The sequence below is a fragment of the Prionailurus viverrinus genome, chromosome B3 (assembly GCF_022837055.1).
Source record: "Prionailurus viverrinus isolate Anna chromosome B3, UM_Priviv_1.0, whole genome shotgun sequence".
Taxonomy (NCBI): Eukaryota; Metazoa; Chordata; class Mammalia; order Carnivora; family Felidae; genus Prionailurus; species Prionailurus viverrinus.
Genome location: NC_062566.1, coordinates 7,243,578 through 7,258,882, shown reverse-complemented (window position 1 = coordinate 7,258,882; position 15,305 = coordinate 7,243,578). Strand labels below are relative to the sequence as shown.

The 15,305-nt window shown below is 39.2% G+C and overlaps 1 protein-coding gene across 6 annotated transcripts in view; it reads right to left on the bottom strand.

Moving 5' to 3' along the window:
* CHD2 (chromodomain helicase DNA binding protein 2) overlaps positions 1-15,305 on the bottom strand; it is a 122,363-nt gene that overhangs the window by 95,774 nt on the left and 11,284 nt on the right. For all 6 annotated transcript variants that reach the window (XM_047861089.1, XM_047861093.1, XM_047861087.1 and 3 more), the window contains one exon: positions 3,631-3,862. In XM_047861089.1, coding sequence (XP_047717045.1) covers positions 3,631-3,862 — 232 coding nt within the window. The remainder of the gene's footprint in view (positions 1-3,630; positions 3,863-15,305) is intronic.

Genomic DNA, 15,305 nt, shown 5'->3' with positions numbered 1-15,305 from the left:
GTCAGTTTTGTTTATGAGACAATAAAGTACCATCTTTATTATTCTGAAACACACTGAAGCTTAACAATGCCTCTTCTTTACTGAATGGCTCTTAAACTACATGGGCACACTACATACTCGTCATGAAAATATAAACTTACAATTGAATAATATGGCAAGGCTCCTGCTAAAGACAAAATCTTTACTGATGATTTTAAGTCCCTAATGCTTTCCAGTATGAGCGATGTCCACACACTGACCCATCTGGGAAATCAGAAACCAAGCAGGGCTCCAACCATCTATTTGTACATTTCCTCTACTGCCTTGGAATGTGTAACGTGCCAGATGTACGCAAATTAGGCATTTCCAACACTTAGCTAGATGCTCTCAGATGAGAACCACTGTCTCATCTGTACACTGATCCCTGTCTCTGTACCCTGTATTCTCCAGCAGTAATTACCCTTAACCTTTAGGACTTGATTTTTAGTTACAATCCTCGCTGGTAATAGAAATATATAAATGAAGTTGAAAGGAGAGATTAGTTGAAGAGAAATTTTTTTCTCAATATATCAACATCATCTTATTGAAAAGATGCAAATCAACAAATCTATAAAAAAAATGTAAAAGACCCTTCCAACCTCTAACGATAACTAACGGTCTAATCCCCCAATCTCACTCTCCTTCCCAAAATTAACTCACACCAAGCATACCATGTGTTTTTCTAATGAAATCAGTCATACAGTGGCAAAATGAATTTGGATGGATTGTGGAACACTGAGATGAAGATGTTTAATAGGAGTTAAACATGTAGAAAAGATGCCTGACAGCCAAGATTAGAAATGTGGGCTTGTTGTCAAAACACAGGTGACAGCAAATGTCATGAAAATATTTAGAAAGTGAGGCCACAGGAGAAGCCACTGGCTGAGACTCGTGAAGTGTGTAGAAAGTGGACCCCAAAAAAGACAAAACTGATGAAAGACAATTCAAAAAGACAGAATGTCACTAAGGCAAGGGAGGATATTATCAACAGTGCCTTAAAAAACAAAGTGCCAAGTAGGCTGAATAAAACCAAAGCCTCCAAAGAAAACAAGCAAGATGTTCCAGGAAAAGGCACTTTAGAACAAGAATCCAACATAATCATGAAACCCAGTGTTCCCAGTTTATAAAGGTGACAAATCCGTAATGGCCTTAGAATAATCTCAGAGTCGGGAAGACAAAAGGTCCAACCACGAGGAGTTAGGAATAACCAACTGGCAGGAAATCTGGGTGACAGAGGCAGCAGGACACTGAACAAATCTGGCAGAGAAAGGAAGGAGACAAAAAAGTTTACTCTAGCCCTGCTGACCCTGACCAACCCCAACTCTTACCCCTTTTTGGACTTCTGCTAAAGGTACAAAATTACTCAACACAGGTATTTAAGGAGCTTTTATTAACTGGGGTAGCTAAATCATTTAAGTGTCACTGTACGAGTTAGTTTTATCATTTTAAAATATTAGGCATTCAGGCTCAACTGCTGAGACTACATTACAGGATATACTGTAATGCACACATACTAAAATCACCCTGAGCTCATCTTTGTCCTTTTGAAGGCTATGATATATAATTCAAGTCTTCAATTAAAAAAAAAAAACAAAAAACTGTGCCATATACAGAAAACAAAGAACCTTCCTCAGAAGTTCTCATTTTAGAATAGCATCATTAAAGTCACAATCTGATCAGGATGCCTGGGTGGCCTGGTCAGCTTAGGTCATGAGCTCATGGTTTGGAGGTGAGTCCTGCATCAGGGTCTGCACTGAGAGTACAGAGCCTGCTTGGGATTCTCTCTCTCTCTCCCTCTCCTGCTTGTTCTCTCTCTCAAAACCAAATAAGTAAACTGAAAAAAAAAAGTCACGATCCAATCATTCTACCTAGTTAGTACATCCATCCACCTGTTAACCTTATTAACTTTTTGGAATTTATTGCCTTAACTTTGAAAGTGTATTTTAGGAGCACCTGGGTGACTCAGGTAAGTGTCCAACTCTTGATTTTGACTCAGCTCATGATCTCAAGATCCTGAAATGCAACCCAGCGTCAGGCTCTGCGCAGAACACAGAACCTGCTCAAGACCTCCCCCCCTCCCTCTACCCACTACCCAACTTGCACGTGCACACACACTCTCCCTCAAAAAGTTTTAAATTAAAATGTATTTTAATATTTCTGTCTGAAACTTTACTTGTATTTTGAAATTCAGTCTTAGTAATAATTTCTCCTTTCTTAATTTCCTTTTATCTACTTCTATAAGGTTAAAAAAAATTATATATATATATATATATATATACATACATACACACGGTCTTATAGTTAACAGCTGAGAATCCCGGTCAACTAGATTTCAGTGAAGTTTTAAACACTATGTAAGTCACAGTTTCCATGGTTTCCTTTTATCTTTTCAAGTAAAGAATTCCTCACTGCACAGAAGAAAGTTATATTCAGACGTTTTCTGTCCATTATACTTTCTTCAAAAGTGTGTTGTGGTGTTCTGAAAAGAATACCCAGTCTAGATGTAGAGAAAACCAGGCTCAGACATTATCCTCTGAAGATTGCCAGGCAAAGCCTTCTGTTACAAGCCTGGAGAGAAAGTTTCTGAGTTTAGTGATACTCAGAGCAAAATCTCTCAGTGGTAATCTACATGCAGGGTGTTTTTGCATTTCCACTTGTCAAAGGTTCACTGACACACTGAGCAGGTAGACAAGGTACAATACTTGAGTGTCTAAGTCACTGGTGATGACTGAATTAGCAAGGACAGCTTTCATTTTCTTATCCCTAACGGCTTCAGATGCTTCATCTGTTGAAGCATCTATCAAAGCTATTCTGTAGAACCTGCAGGTAATTTAAAAAGTTATTCGTACTACTACAAAAATCTGAGTGCTCGACGAAGATTTCTGTCTTAAGAGTAATAAAAACTGATTTAGCATAAAACTTTCATTAGGACATCTTTTAAGTTTCTAAAAGAATATTCTTTTGCATTTTCAGTGATTCACACCTAACTGTCTCAAAATGGAATTTTAAAAGATAAGCTGTGCTCTTGTGACTAATTAGGCCAAGTCATTAATTTTTCCCCAAAAGGAACGCATCCCAGTTTGTGCATCAGTGAGAAGACACTATGCACTTCAATTTTTGCCTTTTTGCATTCTTTGCTACAAGACTCCTCCGTTAAGCAAACAAAATCTATATTGCCTAGATGCAAGTAACTTTTTTTCCTATGAGAAGTATTTTCCTTCCATCCTTCAGAGAAGAAAAATTGCCCTTATTCTTGAACTGTTATTACCCATAACTAAGCTCCACAACTACATTCCATAATCTGTCAGTAATTCACTCTGTAGTGTTCGGTACTATTACCTTTTTTAAATGTTAAAAACCAAAACTATAAAAATTTGTCTTTTTGCCCTGTAATTTGATGGTTCGTGTAATTCTTTCCCTTATGGCCCTGTGTCTACTATATTCAAAGAGTAGAACAGAAAGCAATCTTTATATCCACAGACAGTATATTATTACAAAAGGTGGTGGTAGTTTTCATTATCCGAATACACTAGTGAGTTTTCCATGTGAAATAAAGTTCTGCTTGCTGGTCCTAGCCAGCAGCACATTTTCACTGTATAGCAAAGTAGATACCTTCTTCACATCAGCTATCCGTTCCTTCTTAGAGGCTGGCTTCTCTTTGGCTTCTGGAAGGACTGGCTGGGATTTGGAACCCGCCGACTCACTTTCAGATTCCGACTGGCTCTCTGAAGATTCAGAACTGCTATTTGACTCACTGCCATGTCCACTTCCTGGATCGCTGCCCTGCTCACTCTCCGACTGGCTGCCTGAGTCTGAACCCGAAGCCTCTTCAGATGCTGAGTGACTTAATTTAAAAAAAAAAAAAAAAAAAAAAAAAGTACAAGATATAAGAACTGCCACATAAATCTGTTTTTTAAAAATTCCACATAAATCTTTTTTAAAAAGTGGTAAAATGACAGCAGAGTAATTCTAGTAATACAAAATCAAAATCTTCAAATTCACTTTTACATTCTTATATTGCCAATAATGTCATTATCGTTCCAAACATTCCTAGCAGCGACCATTTCCTGAGTGCTTAGATGATGCCATATACCACTTAATTTATATAGATTAGCTCTTTTACTAAACTCAAAAAGGGCATGTTATTTTCTCCTTCACTCAGATGAGGAAAAACTAAAAAATGAAACCTTAATGACAGGTAAGGAAAAACTAAAACCCAGAAATAATTAAGCAAGTATCCCAAGATGACACAAGCAGAATTTGAAACCAGGTCAATCTGTCAGGATCCACTAAGTCTTATTTGTTCAGTGTCAGTGTTTCCGTCCTCAAGACAAATATTCCCCACACTCAAAGAAAAAATCAACACAGAACAAAACAAAACCAAAGCGAAGTTCCCCAAAGAGTAAGAATGCAATCTGGATGCAATTATCTAATCACTGGTTATCAACAACAGGTGCAAATTTGGGGAGTTGTATTGAAAACACACCCACTAACCCCAACCAGAGGTCCTGCCTGGGAATCTCCAGCAGTGAGTTCCAGAGCTGATAGCAGAAAAAAAATAAACAAAAAGAGCACTCTGAGTCTGATGTGAAAGTATAAACCAATGAAGACTGCTATGGGCTACCACACATGCCACCCCTTCCTCATTCCAAACACCCCTCAGGAGGGAGGGACCTAAGTAGGCAGATGACAGCAGAAGCTACAAAACACAAACACCAGAGGCTGTGGGAAGACTGAGTATCAATCCTGGAAGCCAAGTAGGCTACATACCCTGCCCATTTTCAAACAGTAAAAAAGCAATTCAGGGGCACGCTGGTAGCAGTGAAACCACTTTAAAGGGAAAGCCCTACAATGAGAAAGAATGAAATCTGGCCATTTGCAGCAACGTGGATGGAACTGGAGGGTATTACGCTAAGTGAAATAAGTCAGGTAGAGAAAGTCAGATATCATATGTTTTCACTCATATGTAGATCTTGAGAAACTTAACAGAAGACCATGGGGGAAGGGAAGGGGGAAAAAATAGTTACAGAGAGGGAGGGAGGCAAACCATAAGAGACTCTTAAATGCAGAGAAAAAACTGAGGGTTGATGGGGGGTGGGGAAGAGGGAAAAATGGGTGATGGGCATTGAGGAGGGCACCTGATGGGATGAGCACTGGGTGTTGTATACAAGCGATGAACCATGGGAATCTACCCCCAAAACCAAGAGCACACTGTAAACACTGCACGTTATCCAATTTGACAATAAATTATATTTTAAAAAATAAAAATAAATAAATAAAGGAAAAGCTCTCAACTGGATGGACTCCAGAAAAAGGTGGCCAGTTCAACTCTTCTGCTTAGAGCTAAAGCATAGGAGGGGAGGCTAGCAGCAACCCAGAAGCGAGAGTAACCGTAACTTAACCCAAAGGGCCTTGAGTTCAGCAACCAGGAGATAAAGGGCACGTGGCATGAAACCCAAAAGGTTAAAGAAGGGAGGCTTCGTATTTACACCCACTATATCTTCCCAACTAGAAATTAGGGCCTATCAATTGACAAACGTGTCCACACAATGACCAGGGCAGTACACTGGGAACTGGGATTGACCCTCCAAAATCCCACATGATCCACAGTAAGTGCATTACAGCAAAGGCGCCTTTGAGTTAAGATGAGGATGCAGTCGGGGGGGGGGGAGGTGTCCTAGCCTGGCGGGGGGGGGGGGGGGGGGGAAAGAAGGGAAAAACCATGTATTAATTACCTAATCATCTAATAGGTGCCTGGCCTTACTCTAAGTACTTTATATGTATTATTTTGCTTATTTCCCAGAACACCCTATTGGGAATTTTTATCCCCACGTGAGGGATGAGAAAACTGAGATGGGCAAGGATCCCAACCCCCAAGTCTGGCTCTAATGTCCATATTCTATTTGACCACAAGGGTTCAAAACCTTAAGAGACTCAAAAAGTAAACCTTTTCCATGTTATACAATGTCCAAAACTAGTTAGGCATCCCTGTTAACAGGTGATTCACACTTCCAAGGCCTCATTATACTAACTCCTTGGCCCTTTGAACAGTAAAGGCGGACTGATCCAGCTGACTAAAGCATCTGAAGTCACTTATCCTCCACCTGTGACCAAGCATAAGGCAGTCCACCAGGCAAAGAACACAAAGAGGAAGGCTGGACAGTACAGTTAAAAAGTGCAGGCTGCAGCATCCACAGCTCGGGTTTCAGTCCTCGAGCCTATCTCAGCCTATGCCACTTTTTAACCTGTGCCATCCTCTGTAAGGTCATGAGGCAGCTATGACAAATGGCACCTATGACAGCAGCACTCTATAAATGTCGGGGCCTTATCCAAACATTAGACTTTTCAGAATTTCACAATTTCACATTTCCCTTCTAACACAAAGTTCTTCCCAGCTAGTGCTCAGTATTAGTGAGTCAGAACCATACAATCCATGGCAGTAGCTGGAAATGTTATTACTTTTGCCTCCACCATCTGCTCACAGTTTTAAAGGTCCAGAGGCAGCTCCAGAATTTCCTTACAAGGAGTCTATAAAGAAATCACTTTTCACTTAGAAGGGGAATTAGGAACATACCTGGAGGTTGCACTTACACAGCCAAAGCCCTGAGTGCTTAGAGAGGCCTGGAGGGTGAGGAGTCAGCTGGCCACCTCCCCTCACCCACCCTGGGCCTGATGCTGGTACCATCACGTCTCAGCATGCCGGATGAAACCTGGCCTCCACCTGTCAAGTTCTCAGGACTCAATGCCTAACCATTCCTCCCCCTCCCCCTCCCCCCCACTGCCCCAGCCTTACTGAACCACTGAGTACAGAATGAGCCCTAGGATCGCTCACCTCCAATCTCTGCTTGTGACAAACACCACTCCAATTCTTAAAGCCTCAGCTATTACCTTCTCTAGGAAAACATCCTTTGTGCCCTCGCCATTCCTAAACTCAGCACCTTTTAAGTCTTCCATGATACTCTGCTACAGCAACTGTGCCAGAGCAGTTACTCCCATGGGCCACTCAAAGAGGCAGCCTCATTTCAGTCTGCGCGTCAACCACTGGCTCTCGTTACTTTTATTTATTTTTTTTAATGTTTATTTATTTCTGAGACAGAGAGAGACAGAGCATGAGAGGGGGAGGGGCAGAGACAGAGGGAGACCCAGAATCAGAAGCAGGCTCCAGGCTCCGAGCTGCCAGCACAGAGCCCGACATGGGGCTCGAACTCACAAACCGTGAGATCATGACCTGAGCCGAAGTCAGTCATTCAACCGACTGAGCCACCCAGGCACCCCGGCTCTCGTTACTTTTAGCAATGACACATCCCAGCCTAGGGGATAGACTCCAAAGCCCCAGTTGTTAACATCCGTGCCTCTTTGCCTCCCCATTTGTCCCATCCTATGCATGTAATTTGGTCACTTGTTGACCTCCCTAACAGATGTGAGAGCTAAACTGTCTTCTTTGACGTTTGCTGTACCTAGTATGCATGCTAGAGAACAGAATGGAAAGGCGGACTTACTGACTTTGCTAGAATATGCAACCGTTTTGAAACACTTTTGAAATTAATGGTTTTTTTAATTACTGTAATGCATATTATCTCCAGATAAGGGATTAAGGCTGAAATCTTATTTTGGCAATCACCACCAACTAAAATTGTCACAAGACCTTAGTATGATCCATATAGTGCCATGAAACACAAAACATTCCAACAACCAGACAGAAAATATTCAACTCCCAATTTAAAGACACAGGAAGTCACAAATAGCAGCATTCATCTGCTGAAGATAACTAGAATAGTCCAGTGCTAATAGTCCAGTTAGCATTTTGTGCTAAAAAGCAAGAATCACTGCAGATGTGATGGAAATGTCCCAAACCAACACCCACAACGAGGTATGTGTATACGTACGCTACATCACTCCCTTTAAATTGCCCCAGTTACTATGAAAACTCTACTTTTATTTAATCTGTCCCCAATTAGTGGGACATTTAGACTATTTTTAAATTGTTCTCTTAACCAACAAGCCACAGATATCCTTGATATACTTCCATATTTCTATATTTCTGAGTAGAATATTTAGATTTCCAAAATGTTCACTGTAACTAATAAAATATACCTATCCTCGTATATGCCTTTTGCAGCTGTAGATTTGTTTGTGGAGGAAAGCAACCTCTAGAAATGTAACAGTGCACACAATACCTTTTAAGGAAAAAAAAAAAAAAAACACACCACCTATGTTGTTAAGAGTGGTTTACTCATGGAGGCGCCTGGGTGGCTCAGCCGGTTAAGCATCCAACTTCGGCTCAGGTCATGATCTCACATGAGTTCGAGCCCCAAGTCGGGCTCTGTGCTGACAGTGCAGAGCCTGGGGCCTGTTTCAGATTCTGTGTCTCCCTCTCTCTCTCTGACCCTCCCCCACTCATGCTCTGTCTCTGTCTCAAAAATAAATAAACGTTAAAAAAAAAAAATTAAAGAGCAGTTTACTCTGTTGGATGAGTTATTTCAAGTATATTAATGGAAACCATCAACTACTTGTGTAATTTGAACAACAACAAAAAAAATCAAGTAAGCATGAAAACCAAACCTCCAAAGAAACAAACACCAAATTCACAATTGCACTTACCTCTGGGGGCTGAGGGAGACAGATGTGATCACAGAATAATATTGGTGATGTTACATGACTGAAGCTGAGTGGTGAGTTCATAGTTCAGTCTTTTTAACACTTAAATGGCTCATAATATATCCAGACAAAAGAATCAAATGCAAGGCAAGAGATACTAGTACCCCAATCCTACACAAAATGAGCTACAGATTTGAAAGAAAGACTAAGTGTTTTTTAAATTATTTTTGAAACCAGAAAGTCATATTTAGCAGACTTAAAATAATATTTAGGGAAAAAGGGTGTTTAAAAAAAAAAAGGCTAACATCATATTCAATGGTGAAAAGGCAGAAAGCTTTTCCTAGAAGATCAGGCATAAGTCAAGTGTGCCTACTCTCACTGCTCCTCCTCAACACAGTACTTTAAGTCCTACCTAGAGCAATCAGGCAACAAAAGGAAATATAAGGCAACTGAAAAAGAAGTGCAATTGCTTCTATTTGCAGATGGCATGATTTTACATGGAGAATATCCTAAAGACTCAACCAAAAGGTTGTTGGGTCTAATCAATGAATTCATTAAAGTTGCAGGATACAAAATTAACCTACAAAAATAAGTCCTATTTTTATACACTAAAAATGAATTTTCTGAAAAAAGAAAATCGATCCCACTTACAATAGCATCACCAACAATAAAATACTTAGGAACACGTTTAACTGTAGAGATTAAAGATCTCTATTCTGAAAACTGCAAGACATTAATGAAAAGAATAAAAGACTACACAAATGGTGGGCACCTGGCTGGCTTAGTCAGTGGAGCATGTGACTCTTGACCTTGAGGTTATATATTCGAGCCCCACATTGGATGTAGAAATTACTTAAAAATAAAATCTTTAAAAAAAAAAAAGGAAAAGTATTTGGTATTCATAACTTGGAAGAATACTGTTAAAATGTCAGTATTATCAAAAACCATCTATAGAGTCAATACAATCCCTAACAAGATTCCCATGGCATTTTTTACAGAAAGAGAAAAAGCAATCCTAAAATTTATATGAAACCACAAAAGACCCCAAAGAGCCAAAAATAAATACAAATTCTTTTAAAAATCTTGAGAAAGAAGAATAAAGTTGGAGGCATCACACTTCCTGATTTCAAATTATAAAGCTACAGGCATCAAAACAGTAGGATACTGGCATTAAACAAACAGACCAACGGAACAGAATGTGAGAGCCCAGAAATAAACCCAAGCATACACGATCAACTAATACTTGACAAGAAAGCAAAAAAAAAAAAAAATGGAGAATAGACCCTCTCTTCAACAAATGGTACTGGGATAACTGGATATTCATATGTAAAAGAATCAAATTGGACCCATATGCTACACCACTCAACAAAAATTAATACAAAACATAAATTAAAACCATAAATTTAAGACCTAAAACCATGAAACTCCCAGAAGAAAACAGAAATAAAGCTCCTTGACAGTAGTGTTGGTAATCATTTTTTGGATATGACACCTAAAGCACAAGCAACAAAATCAAAAATATACAAGTGACCGGGGGGCGCCTGGGTGATTCACAGTCTATTAAGCATCCAATTCTTGCTTTTGGCTCAGGTCATGATCCCAGGGTCATGAGATGGAGCCCCGCAATGCCTGAGATTCTCTCTCTCCCTCTCTCTCTGCCCCTCCCCTTTGTGTATGCGCTCACACGCACTCTCAAAATAAACATTTAAAACTAAATAAATTATCTTCTGCACAGCAAAAGAAACCATCAACAAAGTGAAAAGACAACCTACAGAATGGGAAAAAAATATTTGCAAATATTATATCTCTTAAGGAGTTAATATCCAAAATATACAAAGAACTCCTATAACTCAATAGCAAAAAAAGAAATTATTTAATAAATTAAAAATGAGTAAAGGACCTCAACAGACATCTCTCCAAAGATATAAAACAACCCAACAGGTACATGAAAAGGTGCTCAACATCACTACTCAGTAGGGAAATGCATGTAAGACCCACAAGGAGATGTCACCTCACACCAGTTCAGAATGGCCATCAACAAAAAGAGGTAACAAGTGTTGACGAGGACACAAGAGAAAAGGGAATCCTTGTCCACTGCTGGTGAAATTGTAAATTGGTACAGTCCCTATGGAAAACAGCACAGAGGATACTCAAAAAAATTAAAAATAGAACTACCATATGACCCAGTAATCCCACTTCTGGGAATATATCCAAAGGAAACCAAAACACTAACTCAAAAAGATATACCTGCACCTCCATGTTCATGACAGCATTTACAATAACCAAAACATGGAAACAATCTAAGAAAAAGAAATACCGTGTAGTCTCACACGTGGAATCTAAAGTAACTAAAAAGTAAATAAAATAATTTTAAAAACTCATAGGGGATGCCTGACTGGGTGGCTCAGTCGATTAAACACGTGACTTCAGCTCAGGTCATGATCTCATGGCTCATGGGTACCAGCCCCACTTCAGACTCTCTGCTGTCAGCGCAGAGCCCGCTTTGGGTCCTCCGTCCCCTTCTCTCACTGCACTTCCCCACTCACGCTCTCTCTCAAAAATAAACAAACGTTAAAAAAAAAAATCTCATAGAAAAAAAGAGATTAGATTCATAGTTGCCTGGATGCACTGAGAGGAGGGAGAACTGGAGGAAGGTATTTCCAAAAAGGTGCAAATTTCTAGTTATGAGATAGGTAAGTAATAGGGACATATAATATACCAGATGACTACAGCTAACACTGCTGTAGAATCTATCTGAAAGTTGTTGAGAGTAAATCCTACAGGTTCTCACTACAAGAAAAAAAAATTTTTTTTTTTTACTGTACCAGTATAAGAAGATGGGATGTTAGCCAAACCTACTGTGATAATCATTTTACAGTATACGTGAATTAAAACACCATGCTGTTTGCCTTAAACTTACACAGTGATGTATACCAACTGTTTCTCAAAACTGGAAAGAAAAAAAACATGATATTACCTTTACAAGAAAAAGAGTCTTAATAAAGGTATAACTCAATTAATTTGCATACTTCTTTCCTCTAGGAGGATAAGCTCCTAAATGTTGAAAGAGAAAAGGAGTATTTTTTTAAAAAAAGAAAAGGAATATTTAAGAAACAAAAATTATAAACACTGACAGTCTAGTTATTCCCTCCAAAGGCAAGATTAAATATTACACAGATTTGCTATTAATGCCGAACTATAATACAAAATAATTGTCAATACTAAATTGTAGCTTATGATGCTGATGTACTGGGGTCAAACTGAGTTAGTAGGAGAGAAGACCTTTAATCAGGCTTTCACCTAAACAAATAAAGTAATAAAATGACCAGATTTTCAAAGGCATTAATAGGAATAAAGCAATTAAAAATGGAATATTCTGGGGGTGCCTGGGTGGCTCAATTGAGCATCCGACTGTTGACCTCGGCTCAGGTCATGATCCCAGGGTCACAGGGTCCAAACCCACATCAGTCTCCAGGCTGGGCATGAAGCCTGCTTGAGATTTTCTACCTCTCCCCCTCTGCCCCTTTCCCACTCGTGCTCTAAAATAAAAAAAAGGAGTACTCAAGAATCTACCACATATACAAAATCCTCATGAAAAGTAAGTGTATCTTAAAATTACTCCAAACCTAATTTGCAAACAAGTCTTGTAACTTTTCACAGAACAATCACGACACGGGAAAATCAGTGCAAAAATAATGAAAGGGACTCTCGTTAAAACTGTGATTTTAGATTCTAATAGGAAATAAATGTTTATGAAAAAAAGCTTAACACTTCTCACTCGTAGATAGAAGTTGATTTGGTAGCTCTTCAAAATCCTTTTTGAAGGTGGCAGAAATGTAGTATGAAGTATATTTCACAACTGGACTTTGAGAGCAAGCAGCACTGGAATAGCTCTTGTTCGTTTTAATTTATTACCGTTTCTCAGATGGCCACAAGAGGGCAGCACAGCAACATGTCAGTTAGAAAGCGTGTGGGTTCTCTGCCCGAGAGCTGCCATTTCAGGCTTTGGGTAGTCTTTACTTTCCTAAACACTTAACAAAATGGCTGAACTGCTTGGCAGAGGATGGTTTTTTTGAGTTGGTGATAGAAATATCTGGTAAAAACACAAAGCAATCTACACTGGAACTCCTTAAAACTTATTTCCAGACTACATTCTTTCAATGATATAATAGCTGGTATTTATGGAGCACTTTCGCATCAGGCATGGGCAAAAATTGCCCTCTAAATCCCTACAGAAACCCTCTAAGACAAATTATCCTCATTTATAGAAAGTCTTAGCCCAAGTGTGTATACATATGTTATCCATCAGCCCCACAGTATGAATTATGGAATCTACACTCTTCAACTATAACTGGAATTGCTATCCCTGCCATGCATACATATGTTCTTCAGTTAAACAGATCCTTAAACCACCCAAGGTTGATGCAGAATGATTCCCAGAATGATTCCTTCTCAATCACTTCTATGTGTTTGAAGAGTACAAAAAGGCAAAGATCATTAAACCATGAGTTTCTTATTGATAAAAAAAAATACTGGGTGTAGTTCCTTAAATAAACGGAACTGCATTTAAGACCTTTAAGACCTCCTCCACCTCTCGTTCAAGTCCTACTATTCTGAAGAATAAGCTACATTATAAACAAGGTTAAAAGACAAGTAACAGACTGAGAAATTTCAATGTATGCACAACAAAGGATTTCTACAGAGAACATAAAAATAACCACAGATCAAAGAAAAATCCAGTAGAAAACTAGGGAAAGGAAAGGGACATGCAACTACAGAAGAAAAACTGAGATGGCCAAGAAACTTATAAAAAGGAAATTAAACATCAGGGGTAATTTGAAAATGTATTATTACAACAGAGTAGTTCACATTCACCTGCTTTGTAGAAATTAAAATGTATGATAGTATTAAGTGATGGGGAGAAAACAGGGGAGACAGTATTCATACACCATTACTGAAAAAGCAATCAGCAGATGCTTTGCAAAGCAATGTGGCATTTTCCAGTAAACCTCAAAATATGCATATGAATCATGCAATTAAATCTGTGAGTATATAACCTGGAAAATTATTGAACTTGTGCGGGAGGTGGGAAGTATAAAAACGTTCACGGCTCTGCTCATAAAAAACAAGGGGGGGGGATAATCTAAATTTAGATTCATACTGTGCAATTAAATACAAGTTAGACCTAGTAGGGATTAGATTTATAAATGCCACCATGACAATTTCAAAAACTATTCAATTTTTAAAACAAAAGCACATTACATGAACCATGTACATTTTTAAAATACCAAGGTTTTTAGATGCCACATTCATGAAAGTGACTAAGGAGAAGGGGCAAATAGGATTTTAGCCATATCTAACTTGTTTAAAGCTTTAATTGTAGTCTTTCAATTTTTCTGAGTTTTTCTGAATTTCTCAAAAAAGAGCTATGTTTCTAAGATTGCAGAATTGATCAGTATTCAGAAGCAGACCTTCCTGCAGTACCTCCCAAATTAAGAAACTCAGTGCTAATGTGGGAAAAACATCTACCTTTGATAAGCACATTCCTAACATTTTCAACTGGTGCCAGAGGAAACCTTGTCTTGACCACGCTACTTCTGCTCCTCCACTAACCAAGTAACACTGAGTAGTCCTAAATAGCTTAGGAAGCAAACAAATGGCACTCAGGCACACAAACCATGAGGCAAGAAGCCTAGATGAGGTACAAACCTAGATAATCGTTTCACAAAGAGCTACCCAATTCAGATCTGGCAAGGCACGAAGACTAGGTAAGGATAGGACAAGTTCTCTGCAGGAAAGAACATGAAGACTTTCTAACCCACCAAGTAATGAAAACAGGTACCAGGGGGAAAGCTGTTCCTATAAACCTATCATCTCAGGTGGGTACCATTTAGAACCCTGAGGACAGATGGGACTAGTTTGAATTCCTTTCAGAATATTTAAAGTCTTATCTTTCCTTACTAACCTTTAGGCTATGATATTTAGACTTTTGAAAGATAACTCCAACAGTTCAAAGGAGATTTAAAAGTCCTGAATGCTAACCTCAATAGTAAGTGCAACTTCTGCCCCACAGAGTCAGAGGAGGGAAGTAGGGTCCTTGGATCAAGCCACAGAAATCAGTCAGAATGGTGAGAACTCACAACTTTCTCAGTACTCACGGTGGCAATACTCACTGTGGCAGGCACTTTCCTAAATGTTATAGACCAGTTTCTTAAGTGTGCCATTACTGACACTTTGGGCCAGATTAATTCATTCTTTGTTATGGGAGGCTGTCCTTACACATTGCGAGAGGTTTAGCAGCATCCCTAGCCTCTACCTAGCACACACCAGATGTACCGTAGCTCCAAGATCTCCAGACACTGCCAAGTCAGGGAGGGGCTGTCCCTAGTGGAAAACCACTGCTTTCAGACGTATTATTTAAGTCTAACTTCCCTGAGACACATACTCTTCCTTTATTAAAAGATAAAGAAACAAGCTCAGAGGTTCTTGCCCAAGATCATACACAGCTAAAAAGCAGAAGAGAGATGAAAATTCTTGTCCCAATTAGCTCTTATTTCCCAAACCTGCATCAGCACTAGAAACCACCATAGTTTTTTTTCAAGATAGATTCCTGGGACACGTCCTCCCAGACCTGACTGAACTCAAATACCCAGGCAAGAAGGCTGGGAGTACGTTGAGCAAGCACCCAA